General features: G+C 42.1%; 1 protein-coding gene across 1 annotated transcript in view; it reads right to left on the reverse strand.

Annotated features, from left to right (window-relative positions):
- plch2a (phospholipase C, eta 2a) overlaps positions 1-19,090 on the reverse strand; it is a 98,005-nt gene that overhangs the window by 20,335 nt on the left and 58,580 nt on the right. The window contains 5 exon segments of the mRNA XM_085443229.1: positions 1,783-1,938; positions 5,824-5,931; positions 7,972-8,143; positions 12,612-12,732; positions 13,371-13,574. Coding sequence (XP_085299355.1) covers positions 1,783-1,938; positions 5,824-5,931; positions 7,972-8,143; positions 12,612-12,732; positions 13,371-13,574 — 761 coding nt within the window.

Genomic DNA, 19,090 nt, shown 5'->3' on the forward strand with positions numbered 1-19,090 from the left:
GAATTATTACATATATGCCAGTGAAGTCGGAGAGCACTGATTTCTCCCACAGTGGTGCCCAACCTCACACGCAAACTACAGGAAACACAGAAAAATAAAAGCTATGTGTAATCAAACTTAATGTCAATCATGACTTTATACTTGGAGATCATTTTGATTTAGCCTTCTTATTTTAACAAACATGAAATTATTGTTCTCTTGCCTCGGAATTTGTTTCCCACAAAGTTTCAACCCTATTGGAAGGTGTTACACGGTTCGACGTTGTACTCTTCCTACTCGTCTCATTTGGACTTCCAGATCAGCAGAAAACATGAGACACAGTGAAATTATTAGTTGTTTGGTGTATCCACTTTTTTGTTGTACTCACTGGTCTGTGGGTCCATAAATTCAATAGATTTTTAAAATTTGAGTGCAATTCATACACAGATTATTGTCCCATATGCACTAAATAACTTGTTTTTAGTGCATATGAGTCACATGATCGTTGGTGTTTTCTCTGTATTATTGTAAGGGGTTTACCTTACAGTATAAAGAGTCTTGAGGTGACTCCTGTTGTAATTTGGCGCTGTATAAATAAAATTGCATTGAATATAATCTTTCCAGTGTGTCCTGGGTCTGCCCCGGGCTTCTCCTGGTGGGATGGTGCCCAGCACGCATCCTTGTCAGATGCCCAAACCACCTCAACTGGCTCCTTTCGTTGTGGAGCGGCTCTAGTCTGAGCCCCTCCCGGACAACATACCTCCTCACCCTCTCTCTAAGGGAGGGGCCAGTCACCCTTTGGATTGACCAGTAAATCGAGAGCTTTGCTTTTACACTCAGCTCTCTTTTCACCAGAACAGACGAGTGCAACGACTACATCACTGCCACTGCAGCCCCAATCTGTCTGTCAATGTCCCACTCACCCTCACTCACAAGACCCCAAGATACTTAAACCACCCTTTTCTGGTTTAGGACCATGGCCTGCGACTTGGAGGTGATGATTCTCTTCCCATCGCTTCACACTCAGCTGTGAACCACACCAGTGAAAACTGGAGGCCACCTGATGAAGTTGTTCAACTGCCTCAGTGACTTCGCCCCCAGTGATGGATGAGTCTGTTTCTCTAAAGAAGACATGTCAATGGGATTAAGGAGGTCCTGTGGTCCTGTTACCTAAGGTGTCCTGGTGCCACGAGGACTTATGTACACTCTTATGTTCGAGCATGGTGTTCGTTATGAACAGTTTGGATTGCCAAGAAGGGCGTTCCCCCAATTGTGCCCCACTCATGTGAGAGCTAAAATATTTGAGTAGGACAACAGAGTCTTCATGTGGAGCACCCTCGAGCACCCCCACCCAGGGACTCCAAGAAAGCCGGTTATTCTGCACATAAGTACAGAGAACAGTCAGTACCCGTTCCCTGACCCAAAAGCGCAGTGAGCGAACCTTATTGGACACTGGCAAAAACTCCAATCTTGGTATCCCACCCCAGTCGCTGCCTCTCATCGAGGGCAAACCCAGACTGGGACAGAGTCCAGCCCCTCTCCACAATGCTGGTTCCAGAACCCAAGCCAATATCTAGGCGTTACGTCTCAACCTCACAAACAGCTCGGTTCAGGCTCAGTCTCTTTCCCCACCAGAGAGGTGACGTTCCATGTCCCAGTCGCTAGACTTGGAAGCTAGTAATCAGTCTGCCGGGGCCTCTGCCTTTGGCCGCCACCAAGCACAAACTTCACCCGACCCCTATGGCGCCCTCTGTGGGTGGTTGAAATGGATACTGAGACAAAATATTTGCTCTCTGTGTTTACCTTACTGCCAGTTTTATCCATGGTCTTCCCAGCAGGAGGGAGGGCTGTGATGGTAAAGCTGTCTGGATCCTCTCTGTCTCGGATCTTGGATTCCTTCATCAAGTTGTCAAGCTTCTTCTTGGCCATGTTCTCTATTTGGTTTCTGTCAGCTGACATCTGGAGGAGGAGTTAAACAGATTCATTTCAGCTGTGACACAACAGGTGAAAAAGTCAGCAACTCTAAAACTGTCTTATTGAGATAGATTTATATCATCTGTAATGAATTACAGGATATGTAATGTGGACATTAATTTATTTTGTGACACTTTCCCAGAGGACCTCAAAGTACACAGGTCTGGGATGATATTTTTAAGGTCACTCTTTTTGTTGCTGTTTGCGCTCTTGTTTTTATGTATCATTTTCTTCCCTGTCACAACCTTTAAGCATCATGGTATCAGTAATATTGGTAACACAGTAACACATCAGTATCATTAACACTGCTCACTTTGAAAACAGTTCTGGTGTTCTACTGAATTTAGGTCAGCCGAACATGCTGGCTGTTAAACGCCCATTCAATTCCTTCGTCCACCAGGAACTGTCTGCATACTCTCAACACACGAGGATGTTCATGCACCCGGGGCCACTGCACCAATGTAGGGTCTAACAGGTCCCAGGATTTCATCTTAGTGACAAGCAGGGTGTCGTTGCCCAGCCTATACAGGTCTGTGGGCCCCTCCATTGGATATGCCTCCCCAGACCACCACTGACCCACTATCAAACTGATCATGCTGAATGATGTCACAGGCAGCATAATGTTCTCCACAGCTTCTCCAGACCCTTTCATATCTGTCACATGTACAAAGCACAGGACACCAGCAGTGGACCTGCCACCACAAGACAATGCCAATCATTTTCCACAGTGCCGAGCAGTGAGCACAGGGCGCACTAGAGGACGGTGTGTTGTCAGAGACATTCCCACCAGCAGCTTGCTGGAGTCAGTTTGTAGCTCTTGGAGTGCTGATCCTGTGACTCCTTGCATAAAGGAGCAGATTCTGTTCCTGCTGAGGGTTAAGGACCCTGTCCAAGTGCCTCGAGTAGCTGCCTGTCTCCTGGAATCTCCTCCATGGTCTTGAGACTGTGCTGGCAGATAAAGGAAAACTTCTGGGAATGGCACATGCTGAAGTTCTATCTTGGAGGAGTCGGACTACCTGTGCTACCTCTGTACGGTCCAGGTACTGCCTCATGTTACCAGTATTGATACTGACCCTAGCCAAATGCAAAGGTAGTGAAAAACGTTCAGAACAGACGAAGAGAATGAATGTGAGTGGCCTCCACCTGTGCATCCATTCCTGTTTAGAGGGTGGTCTCATTGTTGCTCCTCTAATGAAACTAACCTGCTGTTAATTCCATCAGCACATGCTGAAACTTGTTAACAACCCAGGCTGCTACTTAACTGATTAAATCAACATCCTAGAGTTGTGAGATTATTATACTATCTTATGCCACCTTATACTTCTAATCATATAGACCACATTATGCCTTGGATTAAAGATTGTGAAATCATTACACTGTTTTATGATGCATTATACTGCTGATTTATAAGAAATACTGTTTTCAGAGAATCATGGCCTTATTTGTCTGATTAGAAAGAACAGGGGCCCGTTCTTCGTACCTCGCTAAGTAGGTTAGCCGGATTAGATTGTTGACGATTTCGCGTGATCCTGGATCAGTCGGTTCCCCGAAGCTCATCCGGGACTTGCTGTCATAGCAACAGAGCCGTAAGCGTAAACCTGCTCGGGAGCAGGTTTACTTTATGTAAACAGGATTAGATCGCGGCCACGCAGGTATGTCCGCTTCATTTATACGAAAGCAACAGCGATATTTTTCCACTGTTTCACCATAAATAAATATTATCAATGTAACTAAAGATAATGCAGCACTTGATCCTTTTATTAATGTCACACAGATACATACAGGTCATTTCCTAAAAAAGGGAAATGTACTATTAACATTCTATTACATGTATGTGATTATTACAGATGTAATTCATATTTCAGAGTAGTAATTGTAAATTACTTCGTGTAATCAAGATGAGAGACCACGGCTATAAAAGCGAAGGTGGATTTGGGAAGCCTGTCGCAGCCATGTCCTGTCCGTATACGCGACCAACCCATTGCGGAAGGTGCAAGATTGATAAGGAGAGTCCTCAGAATTCAGCGTATATTGCGGGACAGACAGGATCCTTTAGCTCAGCGCGACAGTGTGCTCATAGAGAGATATCGATATTCCCGTGAGGGTATTATTTACTTAACCAACTTGTTGACGAGGGGGTGCAGGACCACCACCTGTCTTTTTTTCCTCTGCCCTTTTCTTGGTTGCTGTTATGAACAAACTAACAGAGTATTACAGGCCAGTATTACCTTGCCAAGAGACGCAAAGCAATCTAAGAGATAAATATTACCATTCTGTAGAATACTCCTGTATTCCACTTTTACTTGTTCCCATGTTCTTGTGGGTCCTGTTGTGGCTCTAATGTGAAAGGGGATATAATATAACATATTATAATATAATATAATGCCATATGATATTGGACAATATAGTGTCATATGATAGATCTACCCTACCGCCTACTGGTGTTGGCCAGAGGGGCCGATGGCGCGATATGGCAGCCTGGCTACAACCGTAGCTGCCTCCACCAGTGTGTGAATGTGGGAGTGAATGAATAGTGGTATCGTAAAGTGCTTTGGGTGCCTTGGAAAGCGCTATATAAACCCAATCCATTATTATTATTATTATTAAATTACCTACGAGTTTGATTTGTCAGCAACTTTCTGCCAGCCCTCTCTCCTTGCTTTTGCAGCCTTTGCAGTGTTCTCTTGCGTTTTAATTAAACTCTGAAACTCCTGAAATCCCTCACTCATGAGTTCTTGCTCTGCTGCCGGAAAATACCGAGCACGCCCCTTGGACATTTTCGCCGACCAATCAGCGGGTTGCCGATCAATGTTTCTACTATCGATGCGTAGCCCCTTTTACGACACCCAGTGATGTCACATTCCTGCGTCCAGCTGTAGTAATCGTCAACAGCAGGTGTGTTCGGGGAACTGGATTAGCGAGCTCACGGTTAGCGCGATGATTTGATCTTGGATGTGTCATTTGATCTTGGATGTAGTAAGCGACGTACGAAGAACGGGCCCCAGGAAGCGAAAGCACAGCAGCATTCCTCCAGAGGCCGTCCAAAGGTCAGGTTTCATCATGTTACATAACACAGAGCACAACTGTGTCAGTGATATAACCCATTCCAGATGTGGTGTAAAATGTCATTCTTATATACTGTCTTTAACCTCCTAGGACCTGGCGTCCACATATGTGGACATCACATTTTGGGTTATTTAGACCAAAATACTAAATTTTGCTCTACAAGGGCCTGATAGCCACTTTCGAGGACATTATACTGCTACTGTTCTATCGAAATTTTAAACAAATATCCTCATATGTGGCTCTCATTGTTCTTAGAAACAAAAATCAGGTAAAAAAAAAAAAAAAAGAAAAATCTGGTAATTCTTTGTTTTTCCATTCATCAGGTCCCAATCAGCTCAAATATCAAAGATAAATTAAAAATGCATGCCATGAAAGAGTTCAGGTCTTAGGAGGTAACGACAGGATTATATTATGAGTGTTCATTGAGGTTGACAGGCATTATGTCATTTGTAAGAATACTTTGATAACGATAACCAGGTCTGAGCAGACGGGGGGAAAAAACCCATCATGCAGAAACCCATATTTCAAACAAGGAGCAAAGATGCAGCGACACATAACATTACATAATTCATGTTAGTGATGTAACACATTTCAGATGTGGGAGTAAGACTCTGCATAATAATATGAATTATACATATAGTCAGATCAGAATCTGGATATCATTAAGGAACCAGTGCAAAATGGGAGAGGGACATGAAGCATTAGCAACAAGAAATACAAGCATACCTCACATTTCATCAGCTGGACAAAAGGACGCAAATTGTTTTGCTAGACTGAACAAATAGATACCAGATAGGTACATACATCCCCATTGATCAGCTTACAGTCATCCTCCATTTCATCAGCACTGTCCTCGTCAGACACATCTCCCTCCTCTGCATTCTCGTCTATGTTGGGAGGAAGTTTCTTTCCCTGTCAGAGTGGACAAAATAAATCACACGAGATTCTTATATTCTAACACAGAAGAGATATTCACCATATAGTATGATCACAATGTGCATGTCAATGTAGTATACACATCGATGGTGGTTTTAATGTAGAGCACTGGGTTGGAGGTTAATTGGATATTCTGTCCCTGTGTGTTGGCCCTGCGACAGACTGGCGACCTGTCCAGGGTGTACCCCGCCTTTCGCCCTATGACAGCTGGGATAGGCTCCAGCGCCCCCCGCAACCCTGAAAAGGATAAGCGGAAGCGGATGGATGGATGGAACTTCAGACAGGTGGAGTACGTGTTCTGAAAAGGACTGCCCCAAAATTTGGTTTTTGTCTGAAAAGCAGAAAAATTGGTTTTCAGCTGCGTCAGTGTAGAGCGCTCTCCGGGACATGACCATCCCACCACAGTGGGACGACCTCAGTGAGTTTCACTGCAGGTTTACCAATCCGCCCCAGGGGTGTGTCCTCTCTCCTCTGCTCTTCTCCCTGTACACAGTACAGTTTGCAGATCACATGACAGCATTTAGACTCATCTAGGACGGCAGTGAGTGTGGCTCTGTGGTGCAGTCAGAGTAACCTCGAGGTGAATACGCTCAGAACTGTAGGAATGACCGTGCCTTCAGGAGGAACCCCTCTCCATGCACAGCAGCACAGTGTCTGCTATGGAAACCTCCAGGTGTCTGGGATCCACGGTCTCCCAGGACCTGAAGTGGTCCCCCAATAGAGACACAATCATCAGAAAAGGCCTGGCAGAGCATCCACTTCCTCTGCCAGCTCAGGAAGTTCAACCAGTCTTAGAAGCTGTTGAAACATTTGTGCTCTGCAATAACACAGTCAGTTCTTTGCTCATCCATCACTGTATGGTTTGGATCAGCCACCAAACAGGACAAGGACAGACTATAGAGGACAGTGAGGACAGCAGAAAAAAAAAATCACTGCTGCCAAATTCATTCAGTACAAATCAAGAGTCGAGAAACGAACAGACATCAGCTCTGCAAACCATCACACCATGGTCACAACCTGTTCCTGCCGCTCCCTCTGATACATGCTCCAGATCAAAGCATGCAGTATATACTGTATACTGTTTTGTTTTGGTGTATATATGAAATAAGTATTGAACTATTTCTAAAGGGGCTCATTAACTAGGTGTCTAACAAGAAACATCTCATGATGGGTAAAACCAGTGAGTTCTCTCAAGATCTTTACAACCTTATTTTTGCAAAACATACTGATAATAATTTCTAAACTGTTCCAGGTTCCAGTGAAAACTGTTGGGGCAATAATCCAGAAGAAGAGGAAAAAACATAATTTCACTATAAACCCGCCACGACCACATGCCCCCTGCAAGATTCAGACAGAGGAGTGAATAATCAGAGGAGCACTTGTGGACAGCTACAGAAAGACCTGGAATCAGCAGGTACATTTGTCTCAAAGAAAACAATAAGTATGGCCTGTATGCATCACACAAGACTCCACTGCTGAAGAAAAAGCTGGCTCTGAAGGCTACTGCAGTTTCTGTGTATCTACTCTATTAAGGGTTGTAAGGGCGCCGCAATCCATCTCAGCTGTCATAAATTACATTTAATCTGATAATAAATGAGGGAAACACATCTCTATCAACATTTCATCCCTCAGAGCTTTCAGAGATCTGAATGTAGCTCATGACCCAGAAGTGCACCTGCAACCAGTTATCTGCAGAGTCTGCACTTAAGATACTTTTGTACAATAACAAAAACACCCAGATAATAATCCAGCTACCATCTAGTGTTCACACACACACACACACACACACACAAATAGTCCAAAGTGATTTTTGTTTTCTTTCTATTGGCTTCATATGTCACTCTCTGCTTCTGTCTCACTACTTTGATCACCCCATTATATCATATACCTTTGAAGTTACTCTGTGAGTTTCAGACTCTAGATAATAAAAGCAGTAAGATGAGATAATTGCCGGAGGACTGCTTCCTCACACCAAAGAAAATCTGTCACTTTCAAACATCCATATTGGGATTTTACCTTCACAAGGATCTTGCCCCTGAGTGCTTCTGGGGATGGCAGCTGCCCAGATTCATCAGCTTTGATGTTGGAGACATCCAGCTTGTCCCCCAGGATCTCAATCAGGTACTGAGCCATCTTCTTTTGCTGGGGAACACTGCAGTGGTTCTCTATAGACAGGATCACTGGGTAGCTAGCAGACAATCACACAGGTTGGAGAAAGAGGGCTGTGTCAGCTGGTTGTTACAGCACAGCTTAATTATTTCACACTTTTCACACTTTGAGTTTTCTTGATTTTACCGTCAGTACAGGTGGAAGAATACTGTAAATTACAGTAATGGCAAAGCATTGGCACATACATGGCTGTGTAACAGTGTTGTTCACTGTTTGACGATGCCTGTTTGTTTTTGTTTACACTACTCTCTGTATCCGGTTTGGAGTATTTGTTGTGTTACTGAGGTTTAATTTTGGATTACAGCTGGTGGACTAATACCAACCCCATTTTAACACTACTTAGTTTAAATTATTAGTCCTTGCAATATTTTGTAAGCAGGATACTAGTTGGCAAACTAGCTGGCAGGTTTCCAGGGTAACACTACAAGAGCGCAGTAAGGTGATGGTATTAAAAAGCCACAGAGTTGACAGAGGAGATCACTACGGTCACACTGCAGCAGAAAGCCACTCTGGGCCTGGTGGAGGAACTGAGAACATTTTTATACATGGACCATAACATTCTTTATGGGAGGATACAGGCCCAGAGAAGAATTTCTTCAACATCAGCAACAACTGGTGCTACTACAGTGATGAACAGTAATCACACCACAAAAATGTACAACAAATTATTCATCAATTTTAACAGCAGAAGTCTGTATGCTAATTGATAGGAGATAAACTGGAAGTCTAATACATTATAGTTCAATACTGAGAGTAAAGCAAAAAACATTCTGGACAACAATGTGATTTCACATTGTTTCTTGATTTCACAATTTGTGTTTCTTAGTTATAACAGTTCTTGTTGGCAATAAACCTTACACCACTGGAAAGCCTGTTTATTTCCCCTTCATTGGTGCTACAGTTGCAAGGAAAGTGGATTTAGCAGTGGGTGGGTTGAGCAGCAAAGTTGAGTATGTGGGTTGCGCCCATGAAAAACTTGCCAAATCTTCTCCATCAGTGCCAGACAGCTTCTTCTGCTATTGACTTGTTTGGTGTCGTTTCCTGGATTGGATGACTGAAGTCTGAAGAAACAAAACATATTGGTAGCATGTGGAAGAACCATAGACAACCATAAGAGCCTGGCAGTTTCTCCTCATACTGGTCACCAGCTGGGTCACCCACTGCCATGGGATGGCATCACTTTATTCAACCAGCATTTGTTGTGAGTTAGCCAGTATGGTTCTGTTATGTATTAGCAGAACTGGAGGCAGGCCATTCCATCCTCTCCACTTCCAAACTCTGAAGGTAGTGTCTAATAAACCCCGCTCTGCGGAGCCAAACATTGTCATCTTGGAGAGTAACATTTGGTCCCGGACTGTGGAAATATGGGCCACTGTTTGCAGAGTCTCATCTCCATATCTCCATTTGAAACATTTTTTCCGGCCAGGACTGAAATCGGATGTTGTTCAATACTGCCATGTATGCCAAATAACTGCCAAGCCAACTGAAATAATTCCTCCAGCTCCCCTTTGTCCTATCCCAGTAGTAGAGGAGCCATTTCAAAAAGTGATTGTTGACTGTGTGGGGCCTTTACCTAAATCTAAAACTGGAAACCAGTTTCTGTTGACGGTTATGTGTGTTTCAACTAGGTTTCTGAGGCAATCCCACTACAGAGGATTACAGCTCAGATTGTTGCCAAACCTCTGGCAGACCAAATGTTGAAAAGAATCTCACCAATGGTTGTGCAAACAGACCAAGGCACCAACTTTAAGTCGAGAGTATTCGACCAAGCCCTTGAAACATTAGGCATCGAACACATAACCTCTAGTCCTTACCATCCTGAGAGTCAGGGGGCACCAGAGAGGTTTCATTAGACTTTGAATAATGATAATAATAATGGATTGCATTAACATAGCGCTTTTCTAGGCACCAAAGTCCTGGTGAACTGGGGTTTGGGCGTAAGATGAGGGGTCCTTTAAAGGTTTTTAAAGAGAGGCTGGCTAATCCGGTTGACAACACCAAGAGCCTTCTGGAGTATGTCAGAACACTAAATGACAGGGAATAAGCCCTCTTTAACCTAACAAGGAATGCACTAGCCGCTTCACAAGCAAAGATGAAGAGACACTTTGAGCAGAGGGCAGTCGACCGTTTATTCCAGCCAGGTGACAAAGTGCTCCTTCTCCTGCCTTATCCTGGCTCAGCTCGTTCTGTTAAATTGTCTGGTCCTTATGTTGTAGAGAAAAACCTCAGCAAGACCAACGACATTATTCAGACCCCAAACCTAGACGTCCTACTAGAATGTGTCACGTCAACATGATGAAGCTGTACAGCTCTTGTGAACCTTCACAAAAAGGTGGCCCAAGAACAAGTGGCTACATTCCCAATGGCTTCTGTTTCCAAGGTGGATGCTACGCAAGATGAAGAAGGGTTGGTGTTACGGGGTGCTGAGCCTCAAAGTGCTCGACTAGGCAATTCCCTGATATTGTCAACACTATCACAATACCTGTCCCACCTTCCTGATGAACAGAGCAATGATATCATAACACTCATGTTGGGATTCCCATCTCTGTTCAATGACGTCCCATCTCAAACCACTGTTATAAAACGCGTTGCTGACTAAACCTACACCAATCAAACAGCGCGCTTATTGGGTTAGCCCAGCAAAGAGGGAAATCATAAAACAGGAAGTTGAGTATATTCTTCAGAATGGCTTTGCAGTGCCAAGCTCCAGCTCTTGGAGTTCACCATGTCTCTTAGACACAAAGTCAGATGGAACTCCAAGATTCTGCACTGACTTTCGAAAGGTAAACTCCTCCAGCTTTTGTAACTCCTGACCACTTCCTGCAGTACACAGTTATGCCTTTTGTAATGCTCCTGCAACCTTTCAGAGACTGGTCAACAAAGTTTTGGGAAACATCCCCAATTGTAGAGCATACCTAGATGATATAGTTGTGTATAGTAGTGACTGGGCAACCCCCACGGCTACGTTGAAAGAAGTCTTCACTAGCCTAGAAAATGCATCCCTCGCTTTTAACCTTGCCAAGTGCAACTTAGCTAGAGGCAGTGTCCTCTACCTTGGCCAGCAGGTTGGTCTACAAAATGTGTGCCCTGCAGATGCCAAAGTCTCTGCAATTAAGGAGTTCCCCAACCAACCACTAGGAGGGAACTGCGCTGTTTCGTTGGGATAACAGGATATTACTGGCGATTTTGTAAAAATCTTTCCTCTGTTGTTGCCCCTCTCACTGACTTAATCAGTCCCTCAGAGCCTTTTGTTTGATCTGAGGGTTGCCAACAAGCTTTTGAAAGCCTTAAAGGCCTACTTTGTTGCACTCCTGTCTTGTCTACTCCTAACTTCTCTTTACCATTCAAACTGGAAATAGATGCCAGCGCAGTTGGGGCAGGAGAAGTGCTTCTCCAGGAGGATACCCAGGGCATTGACCATCCTGCGAGTTACTTCTCTCGCAAGTTTGATGAACATCAGCTCAGGTATTCTACCATTTAAAAGGAGACACTTGCTTTGTTGTGGGCGTTGCAACATTTTGAAGTTTATATAGAGTCAAGTCAGAGTTCACAGATCACCACCCTTTGGTTTTCCTCTCTAGGATATATAATCACAACCAGTGTCCTATGCGTTGGTCACTGATTATTCAGAACTATGTTCTCGTCACAAAAAAGGTTCGGAAAACTTTGAAGCACACTCTGCCGTGCTATTTACATATGTCACCAAACCCCAAGTTTGGTTCTTAATGGGTGGGGGTGTTACATGCCAAGAGGTGTGGCTTTGTTTTTATGTTGCAAAAGCTGTTACACTATCAGTGCAGCAATCAGCATAGCAGTCTCCACGTCTTCTACTTAACTCTACAGTCCAACTGCCATAGCCAGAATCTGGACTCATTGCTGAGCATAAGGTTCCTCCACATCTCCAGGTTCAAATGTACACATTGCCAGCACCAGTGCAATCAGGCCCCGATGGAGAAGGGCAGTCATGGCAGGCCTCTCTATCGGACTGAAAAGGCTTTGTGCAGTCTGTTCCAGATTGTCAGGGCAGAGAGCACGAGTACTGATGAGGAAACTCTTTTTGTGCTGTCGTCCTCTTGCGTTGCCAACTTCATGGTCTGTCTTTGAAATCCATCATTGTATGGAACTTAGCCTTCAATGTGGAGATGGTAATAGGGGTCGCTCCACATCATGTTGCAAGTTGGTTTTGCAGAACACCAGTTTGAAGTTGCTGTATAGCACAGGCCCTATCCAGATCAATTGAACATGACATGCACCATCTGACTGCTTTAGCAGGGTCCATGCTAACAGGTGCTGCTAATAAGGTACCAAACAGTCTCCAGATAATCAGAACCTGAGGTACCAGACTCTCAAAACAAGAGTCAATAGCAGCAGAAGGTGTTTGGCATTAGCAGAGAAGATTTGGCAATTTTTTCACTGGCACAACCCGGTCGTCAGTGCAAGTCAGTTAAAAAGGATAACTATGGAAGCATGAATGAGAGCAAACATACTCATTCTTGACAAAGGCGTACTTGTTGATTGTCTCAATGACATCTCTGAAGAGGATCTTGGAGGTTAGGGTGTAGCCATGATGGACAATGGGCTCACCGTCCTGACCGTCCCAACAATCAACTGTGGACAGCAAAGAAGAGACAAAGCTGGCACTGAAATGTGCAAAACTTACAAAAGCAAGACAATGATGGGATAGAGTTTAAAAGACAACGTGTTCCCTAATTACCATTTATTCGTTTATATGACAAAACTAAGATAAGTGAAGCCTGCAGGCAAGTTCACACACAGCACCCTGAATGTGAGTTTACACTACACACTAATATAATCTTATATAACTAAGAAGACTGTATCAGTAACCTTTTATTAACAGAGCTGACCCAGATGACTAATGACTAACTAAAAAATAAAAAATAAAAAAATACTACAAAAACCCAAAGTCTCTGACACGTAATACACAGCAAGTGTAACCACTCCAATAAAAGCATTAGTTTTGGTAGTTTGCTGGTCTGGAGCTTTGAGGGGTGTGTCAACACAATGCCCCAGCCGTAAAGGTCAAGACAGTGCAATACTCAGGCTAAATTAAGAACACAGCTTGTTACATTATTGGTGTTACAGTGTTGTCTGAGTCAGATTCTGTAAACTGTTGAATTAAACAAACAAGGCAATGCAAAAATTGGGACCACTGCCTGCCTTTAAGAGTATGACACTATTTAAGTTGTACCTGTGTACTGTGAGTGTATGTATGAGTCCATGCTAACCTTCCACACAGCGACAGCCAGACTGCAGCACCCAGGCATACATATCCACCCTGGACTGTGACATTAACTGATCACCCATCAGGTAAGTGTTGTGTGATGAGGCGATGAAGTAGTTGCACAGGGGCTGGGTCATGTCCTGGTTCACGCTGTAGTGATCTGGGTTGAAGATGTCCCCTGCTGGGCTGCGCATATAATTTGTAAAACCTGGAACGAAGTTGGACAAAGAATTTTCCTACAGGGTTCGTCTAACCATTTATCCAATCATTTGGTCTCAGGTCTAGTCTGAAGTGTAGGTTCAACTATATTGGAAGTTGTTAAATCTTAGTACTTTAATGTAGTAGTATGTTCTGAACAGGTATAGCTCTGAGTTTGGAAACATGGAAATATGTTAACTTTAAAGACTCAGATTCTATATGTCATTCACAATGCTTAATTAAAACATAAAATATAGAAATTAGTAAATGCAATATTTTATCAAGACATATAATACAGATAAATATTATAAAACTTTCGTTCCTTTATTTAAAAGAAAATGAGAACAAAAGTGAAAAAAATCACAACATTAAGAGAACAAAAATACTTTTCAGTATTAGACAAAAGATGCTGACATAGCTGGATTATACTGCGTGTAGTTTTACAATATATTAGCAAAATATTGGGGCATTTCCTTCATATTACTATGATGATAAAAAAAATATGGTTTTACACTAAAGTTTTAAACTAAATATTTCTATTGCAAAAAATCACTTCTATTGTTCGCCCATGCTTGCTGCTTCTTAGTGTTTCATCTTTAACTTTATGCTTCTTGGAGATCAGCTGGTCTTTTGCTGATGTAGACCTTTAGCTGACACATGATTGGGCAAAATGGCAAAATGACCAAAATCAAATTTCAGAAGCATTTCCTAAAACCAGTGTTGGGCAAGTTACGTTTAAAAAGTAATTCATTATAGTTACTAGTTACTTCTTCAAAAAAAGTAACTGAGTTACAAGATTCTAAAAGTAATTAATTACTTGAAAAGAAACTATTTTGTTACTTTAGTTTAATTGGCCATTTTTAACTACTTTTGATGTTTCCTCTACATTTCACATTAAAAACTATTTACTTTGCCTTGTTTGGTAACATTCTTTTCAGCACAACCTCACGTGTCTGAATTTGCAGTTATGTTTTCATTTTGACATACTGTATTAACACAATTGATCTAAAATCAGACAAAAAACATAACATCCGAGAAGAAAACGTTATATTTTTTACTGTAACAACCACAAACATGTTTAATGAATCATATTTCATAACTTTAAATGTAAATATAAATTGTCAATTTTAAAATCCTATGCACAGGTTTTGCAAACAAAGTTATTTGCAGCCATTTACCTTTTACCTTGATTTTTTTAAATAACCATTTCAAACTATTTACATAACAATCAGCTGTTCTGCATTCAATAAGATGCCACACAAATTATTTGTGCCACTCCAAATATTCCTGTCCACTATAAAGGAGAACATCACAGCCTGATACCTGCAGGTCTGACAGCAGCAGGTGTATCACTCATCCTGTTTTCATTCAGCAGTCACCTCATTGTTCTGACACACAACACAAAACTATCCACAACACTACACACTAACTACACAAGACAACACATTAACTACACACTCCAAACACGCTAAATGTCACAAATCTCTCACATTTCAAAACTCTCTCTCTCGCGGTCACTCCTAAACTTCCCCCTCTTCCTAAACAACCAAATGTAATATTACCATATCATTTTTGATTGGTCGACATGGTGCATTTTTCCACCAACACCAATGGGCTGTTTCTGTTTAGGTTTTTTTTTTATTTTTTGGTCATAAGCAGAGAGTGCTTGCTAGCGCTGTCCTTAGACAGTAAACGTGACGAAACTATTCAGGAAAAAACACAGCGTATATATTGTTTATCATGAAGTGTCATCTTGGCTTACCACGACTACTTTATTGTTCCTCAGTCAAACAGCAGCACTCATGCGATTGTTTTGCCCCCTTAGCTCCAGGTGTTGTGTCAAAAAGTGATCATCAGCCAGAAAGTGAGCAGAGTGAAGCTGACCCCCCCCACCCACTTGAAACATAAAGGCAAATAGGCGGAGTGGTTAGTGCTACGTTTGTGTAGATTTGTGCAGGTAAAATTACTGTTTGTGCTGCTACGGTTTCTGAGATATAACGATTTTAATTCTTACAGCCTATGCTGTTTAACAACAGTGTCTGTGGCAGTGAGTTTCAGCAGCTGTGGAGTGGACCACTTTTATAGAAGACTGTCCACTTCTTTTAGGCTTGCTGCATATTAAGTTTTATTATTATTTTTTTTAGTAAACCAATTTAGTCAGTGGAAAGGTTGATATTTCTTTTGTTACCAGTGCAGAAACGTACACATGGTAGGCTAAAGTTTTTATTTTTTTCTGTGGAAAACTGTGAGTTACATGTGAAGTGATTCATGTATACCTAAATTATTATTTTTTCACGTACCCAGTTTGTCTCTATGATTCTATTTTGAATTATATATGTTCATTATTATTATTGTAGCTGTCTCAGAAAAAATTAAGTGCTTGGTTTCATAGGTTGTCACCTACATGTAGAAAATTGAATATTCCACAGCACCTCGGCCAGGGATCTTCAACCTGCGGCTCTAAAGCCACATGTGGCTCTCTGGCCCCTCCACTAAGACCAAGTAAGTTCTGTTTTATTATAAAGACAACAAGAAAGGGTTCTGTTAGCAGTTTGTTTTTTATGAAATATCTGCATTGACTATTCACAGAATGTACAAGGCTTTTAAAAGTGATTTAATGTTTCTTAGCTTCAAAACTATTTACTGTAAATCTCAGGTTGGTTTCCCATCTTTCCTAATTTTCAATTTTTATGGAAAGGACTCACTTAGCTGGCTTCATTTTAACAAATACTTTTCCCGTTGTAAAGGTTAGATGACTCATTTTCTTCTAAAATCTAAAGATAAACATTTTCATTTACATTTCCATAGCTTTCACTAGGGCTGTTCGATATAACCATATATATCGGATGACGATATAAAAACGTCTATCGTTTCATTTTACGCTATCGTTTGTTTCGTGGTGTCGCAAAATAAACTCTTTACGGCAATATTTTTTCATCGTTTTGATGGTCACTGTATTAATTTCTTAAAGTTCTCTCTTTCTCTTATATTTAATATAACCACACTACGGACGGACAAGCGCCTGTTTTTATGCGTTGTTGTTAGCAACAACGACGGTAAAACCATCGCATGTCCGCTTGTTTATATTCCACATAAACCTTTCACAATAAAGCTCAAGATCCTGTTGAGACTTTTCAAAATAAACTGAATCACGTGAAAGAGCAGATTATTTACGGATGAGAAGTAAAAAAGAGCCGCCAGATGCTAAAAAATAAACCTTAGACTCAAACGTTAGAACAGGCTTTTCCCTGCAGCACGCCGTGTAATAAATACTCACAAAGAAAACAACTTATGTCTAAAAATTTATCGTTTCATGCATCGGTTAAAACGTTATCGGAACGATGAGATTTTGGTCATATCGCACAGCCCTAGCTTTCACGATACAACAACTAATTTTCTAGATATTTATAAGCGCTTTCTTTTTTTTAGGCTCTAGACATGTTTTGTAGCAGCAGGGAAAAAACTGAACTGAAAAGAATGCTGACCCCTGACCTAAGCCATGAGGTCAACACAAAACAAATACAGAAAAATTATTGACAGAAAAATGGAACGGTTACTTTCAAGAGGCTACAGGTGAAGATGAATGGGTGTGTAAAAGCAAATATACATCAGACTGACAAAGAAAAGAGCGTTAAAAGATTTTTACTTTTGAACTTTAACTTTATATGCAAAACTGAACTTACAGATAACACACACACTAGCCATATTGAACACATGCAACTGTAATGAACCAAATAAAACAGAAAAATGCAGGCAACACTCATTATACTGTGTATAACAGTATAACTGTGAGTAACTGTCCCTGCACAGAGCTCATTTGCTGTGGTGCTGTCTTCTGTTTTGAATTCTGATGGACACAGAGATGGATTGGAGAGTGGCCTGAGGCAGGTAGACTCAGGTAGGCCACGCTCCTGCTTCCACAGCAGTGCCAAGATGAACTATAGCAGACTCTTTGAGGACAGAGATGGCAGGAGAAACAAATGGCACTTCCCTTGTCATTCCTTTGCTGAGGTAGCAGTGCTGTGAAGAGCAGCGTTTTGTAAAATAAACACTTAATATGTTCCTCACTGTCTTAGTAATTACAGCGGAGATATTGCACTGAGCATCGATTTGGATCGCACCAGACCTCAACTGGTCAGCTTCGAACATTGCACTAAGCAGCTCTGCCCTCCTGTATGTTTGATGGGTCACACCATCTGTGGCAATGGCTTTCACCAGCTGCAAGACTGGGTTTTCACTGTCTTTCAGAACAGCATTTTAAAATGTGGAGCTGTCACAGAAGGCACAACATAAGCACTGAAAAAAATGCATCAAATGCACAGGTACTGAGCACAGAGATTGTTGATTCCTCTAATCTAATAGGCTGATGAAGGTTTCCATTTTTTAATAATCCCACCTTCACTCTTTTGGCCCAAAAAGATTCATCTGCATGGAGCCATTCGGTACATGGAGAGAGGTAGGAAGTCCTCTTCCTTTTTTTGGGTGGAACAGCTAGGCCCCTCCAGTTCTCAGCTGCATCTTCATCAGCTGGAGGAATGTTTGTGGCAGCATCAGATCCCACAAACAGGTGAGCATCCATTTTTTATTTTGTCTTCTGCACTGTGAGTTGTCATGGATCCAGAATTGGCATCTGTGACTTCCAGTGATCCCACTGTTGCCTCATCTTTGGTCTTTTCTTTTGCAGAACAAATCCGCATATTTCCCTTGATGAAGGAAAGATGACGAGCAATAAAGCGATCGACTCGAACAGGCAAGTTTTCATGTCTGAAAAGGCCATGTTTTATCTTTTTGAACTCAGCTTCAACAGTGGCTGACCTTGCTGTGATGCTGGTGGTTTGGAAGAGAGGGACCATTATTCCTGTCCAGAGTGGCAAGTAACTTGCCACTCTTATTATATGAGGAATAATCTCAAGGAGAAAGTGAATATTATCTCTATCTCCGTTTGCTGCAGCAAGTGACCTGCTCTCCTCACATATTTCTGTTACCCATTGTCGTAGGTCAGTCTGGATCTCATCCACCGAATCCACTCTCTCACTTTCCTCGGTCTGTTCATCTGGAATGATGATGGAGTCTTGAGCAATTTGGGCTTTCAGGGCGCAACATCAACCCTGATAAAACAAGGGAGGAGTTTGGCAGACTGGGTTCCAAGAAGGACATGAAAGCATTCATTAAGGTAGGACTTCAGATCAGGATGAGGAGTGAAAACCTTGACCAGAGCTCCCAGAATTGCCAGACGAAAGTCACTCACAGCTTCCTTTGGTACAGGTACACCTACATGAATCCATTCTGTCAACCAGTTTGCGATGGCATTAACATCATGTTTCTCTTCATGTTTCCTTTTTTCTTTCTCAGCAGGTGATCCAGGTGATTCATATATATGCATTTTTTATTTCTTTTTTTTTTCTGCTCATGCTGTTGGTTTTTGTTTTTTGCCCTTCTCCCCCGTCCCTCTTCTCAGCTGTTTCTCTTTCCCTCTTTCTTTCTCCCCTTCTTTCCCCCAGTCAAGTCTGTCCCGTATTCAGTAAG

The sequence above is a fragment of the Copadichromis virginalis genome, linkage group LG20, assembly GCF_057382275.1.
Source record: "Copadichromis virginalis isolate Kocher_CV1m ecotype Utaka linkage group LG20, C_Virginalis_male_GT1.1, whole genome shotgun sequence".
NCBI classification, from domain to species: Eukaryota; Metazoa; Chordata; class Actinopteri; order Cichliformes; family Cichlidae; genus Copadichromis; species Copadichromis virginalis.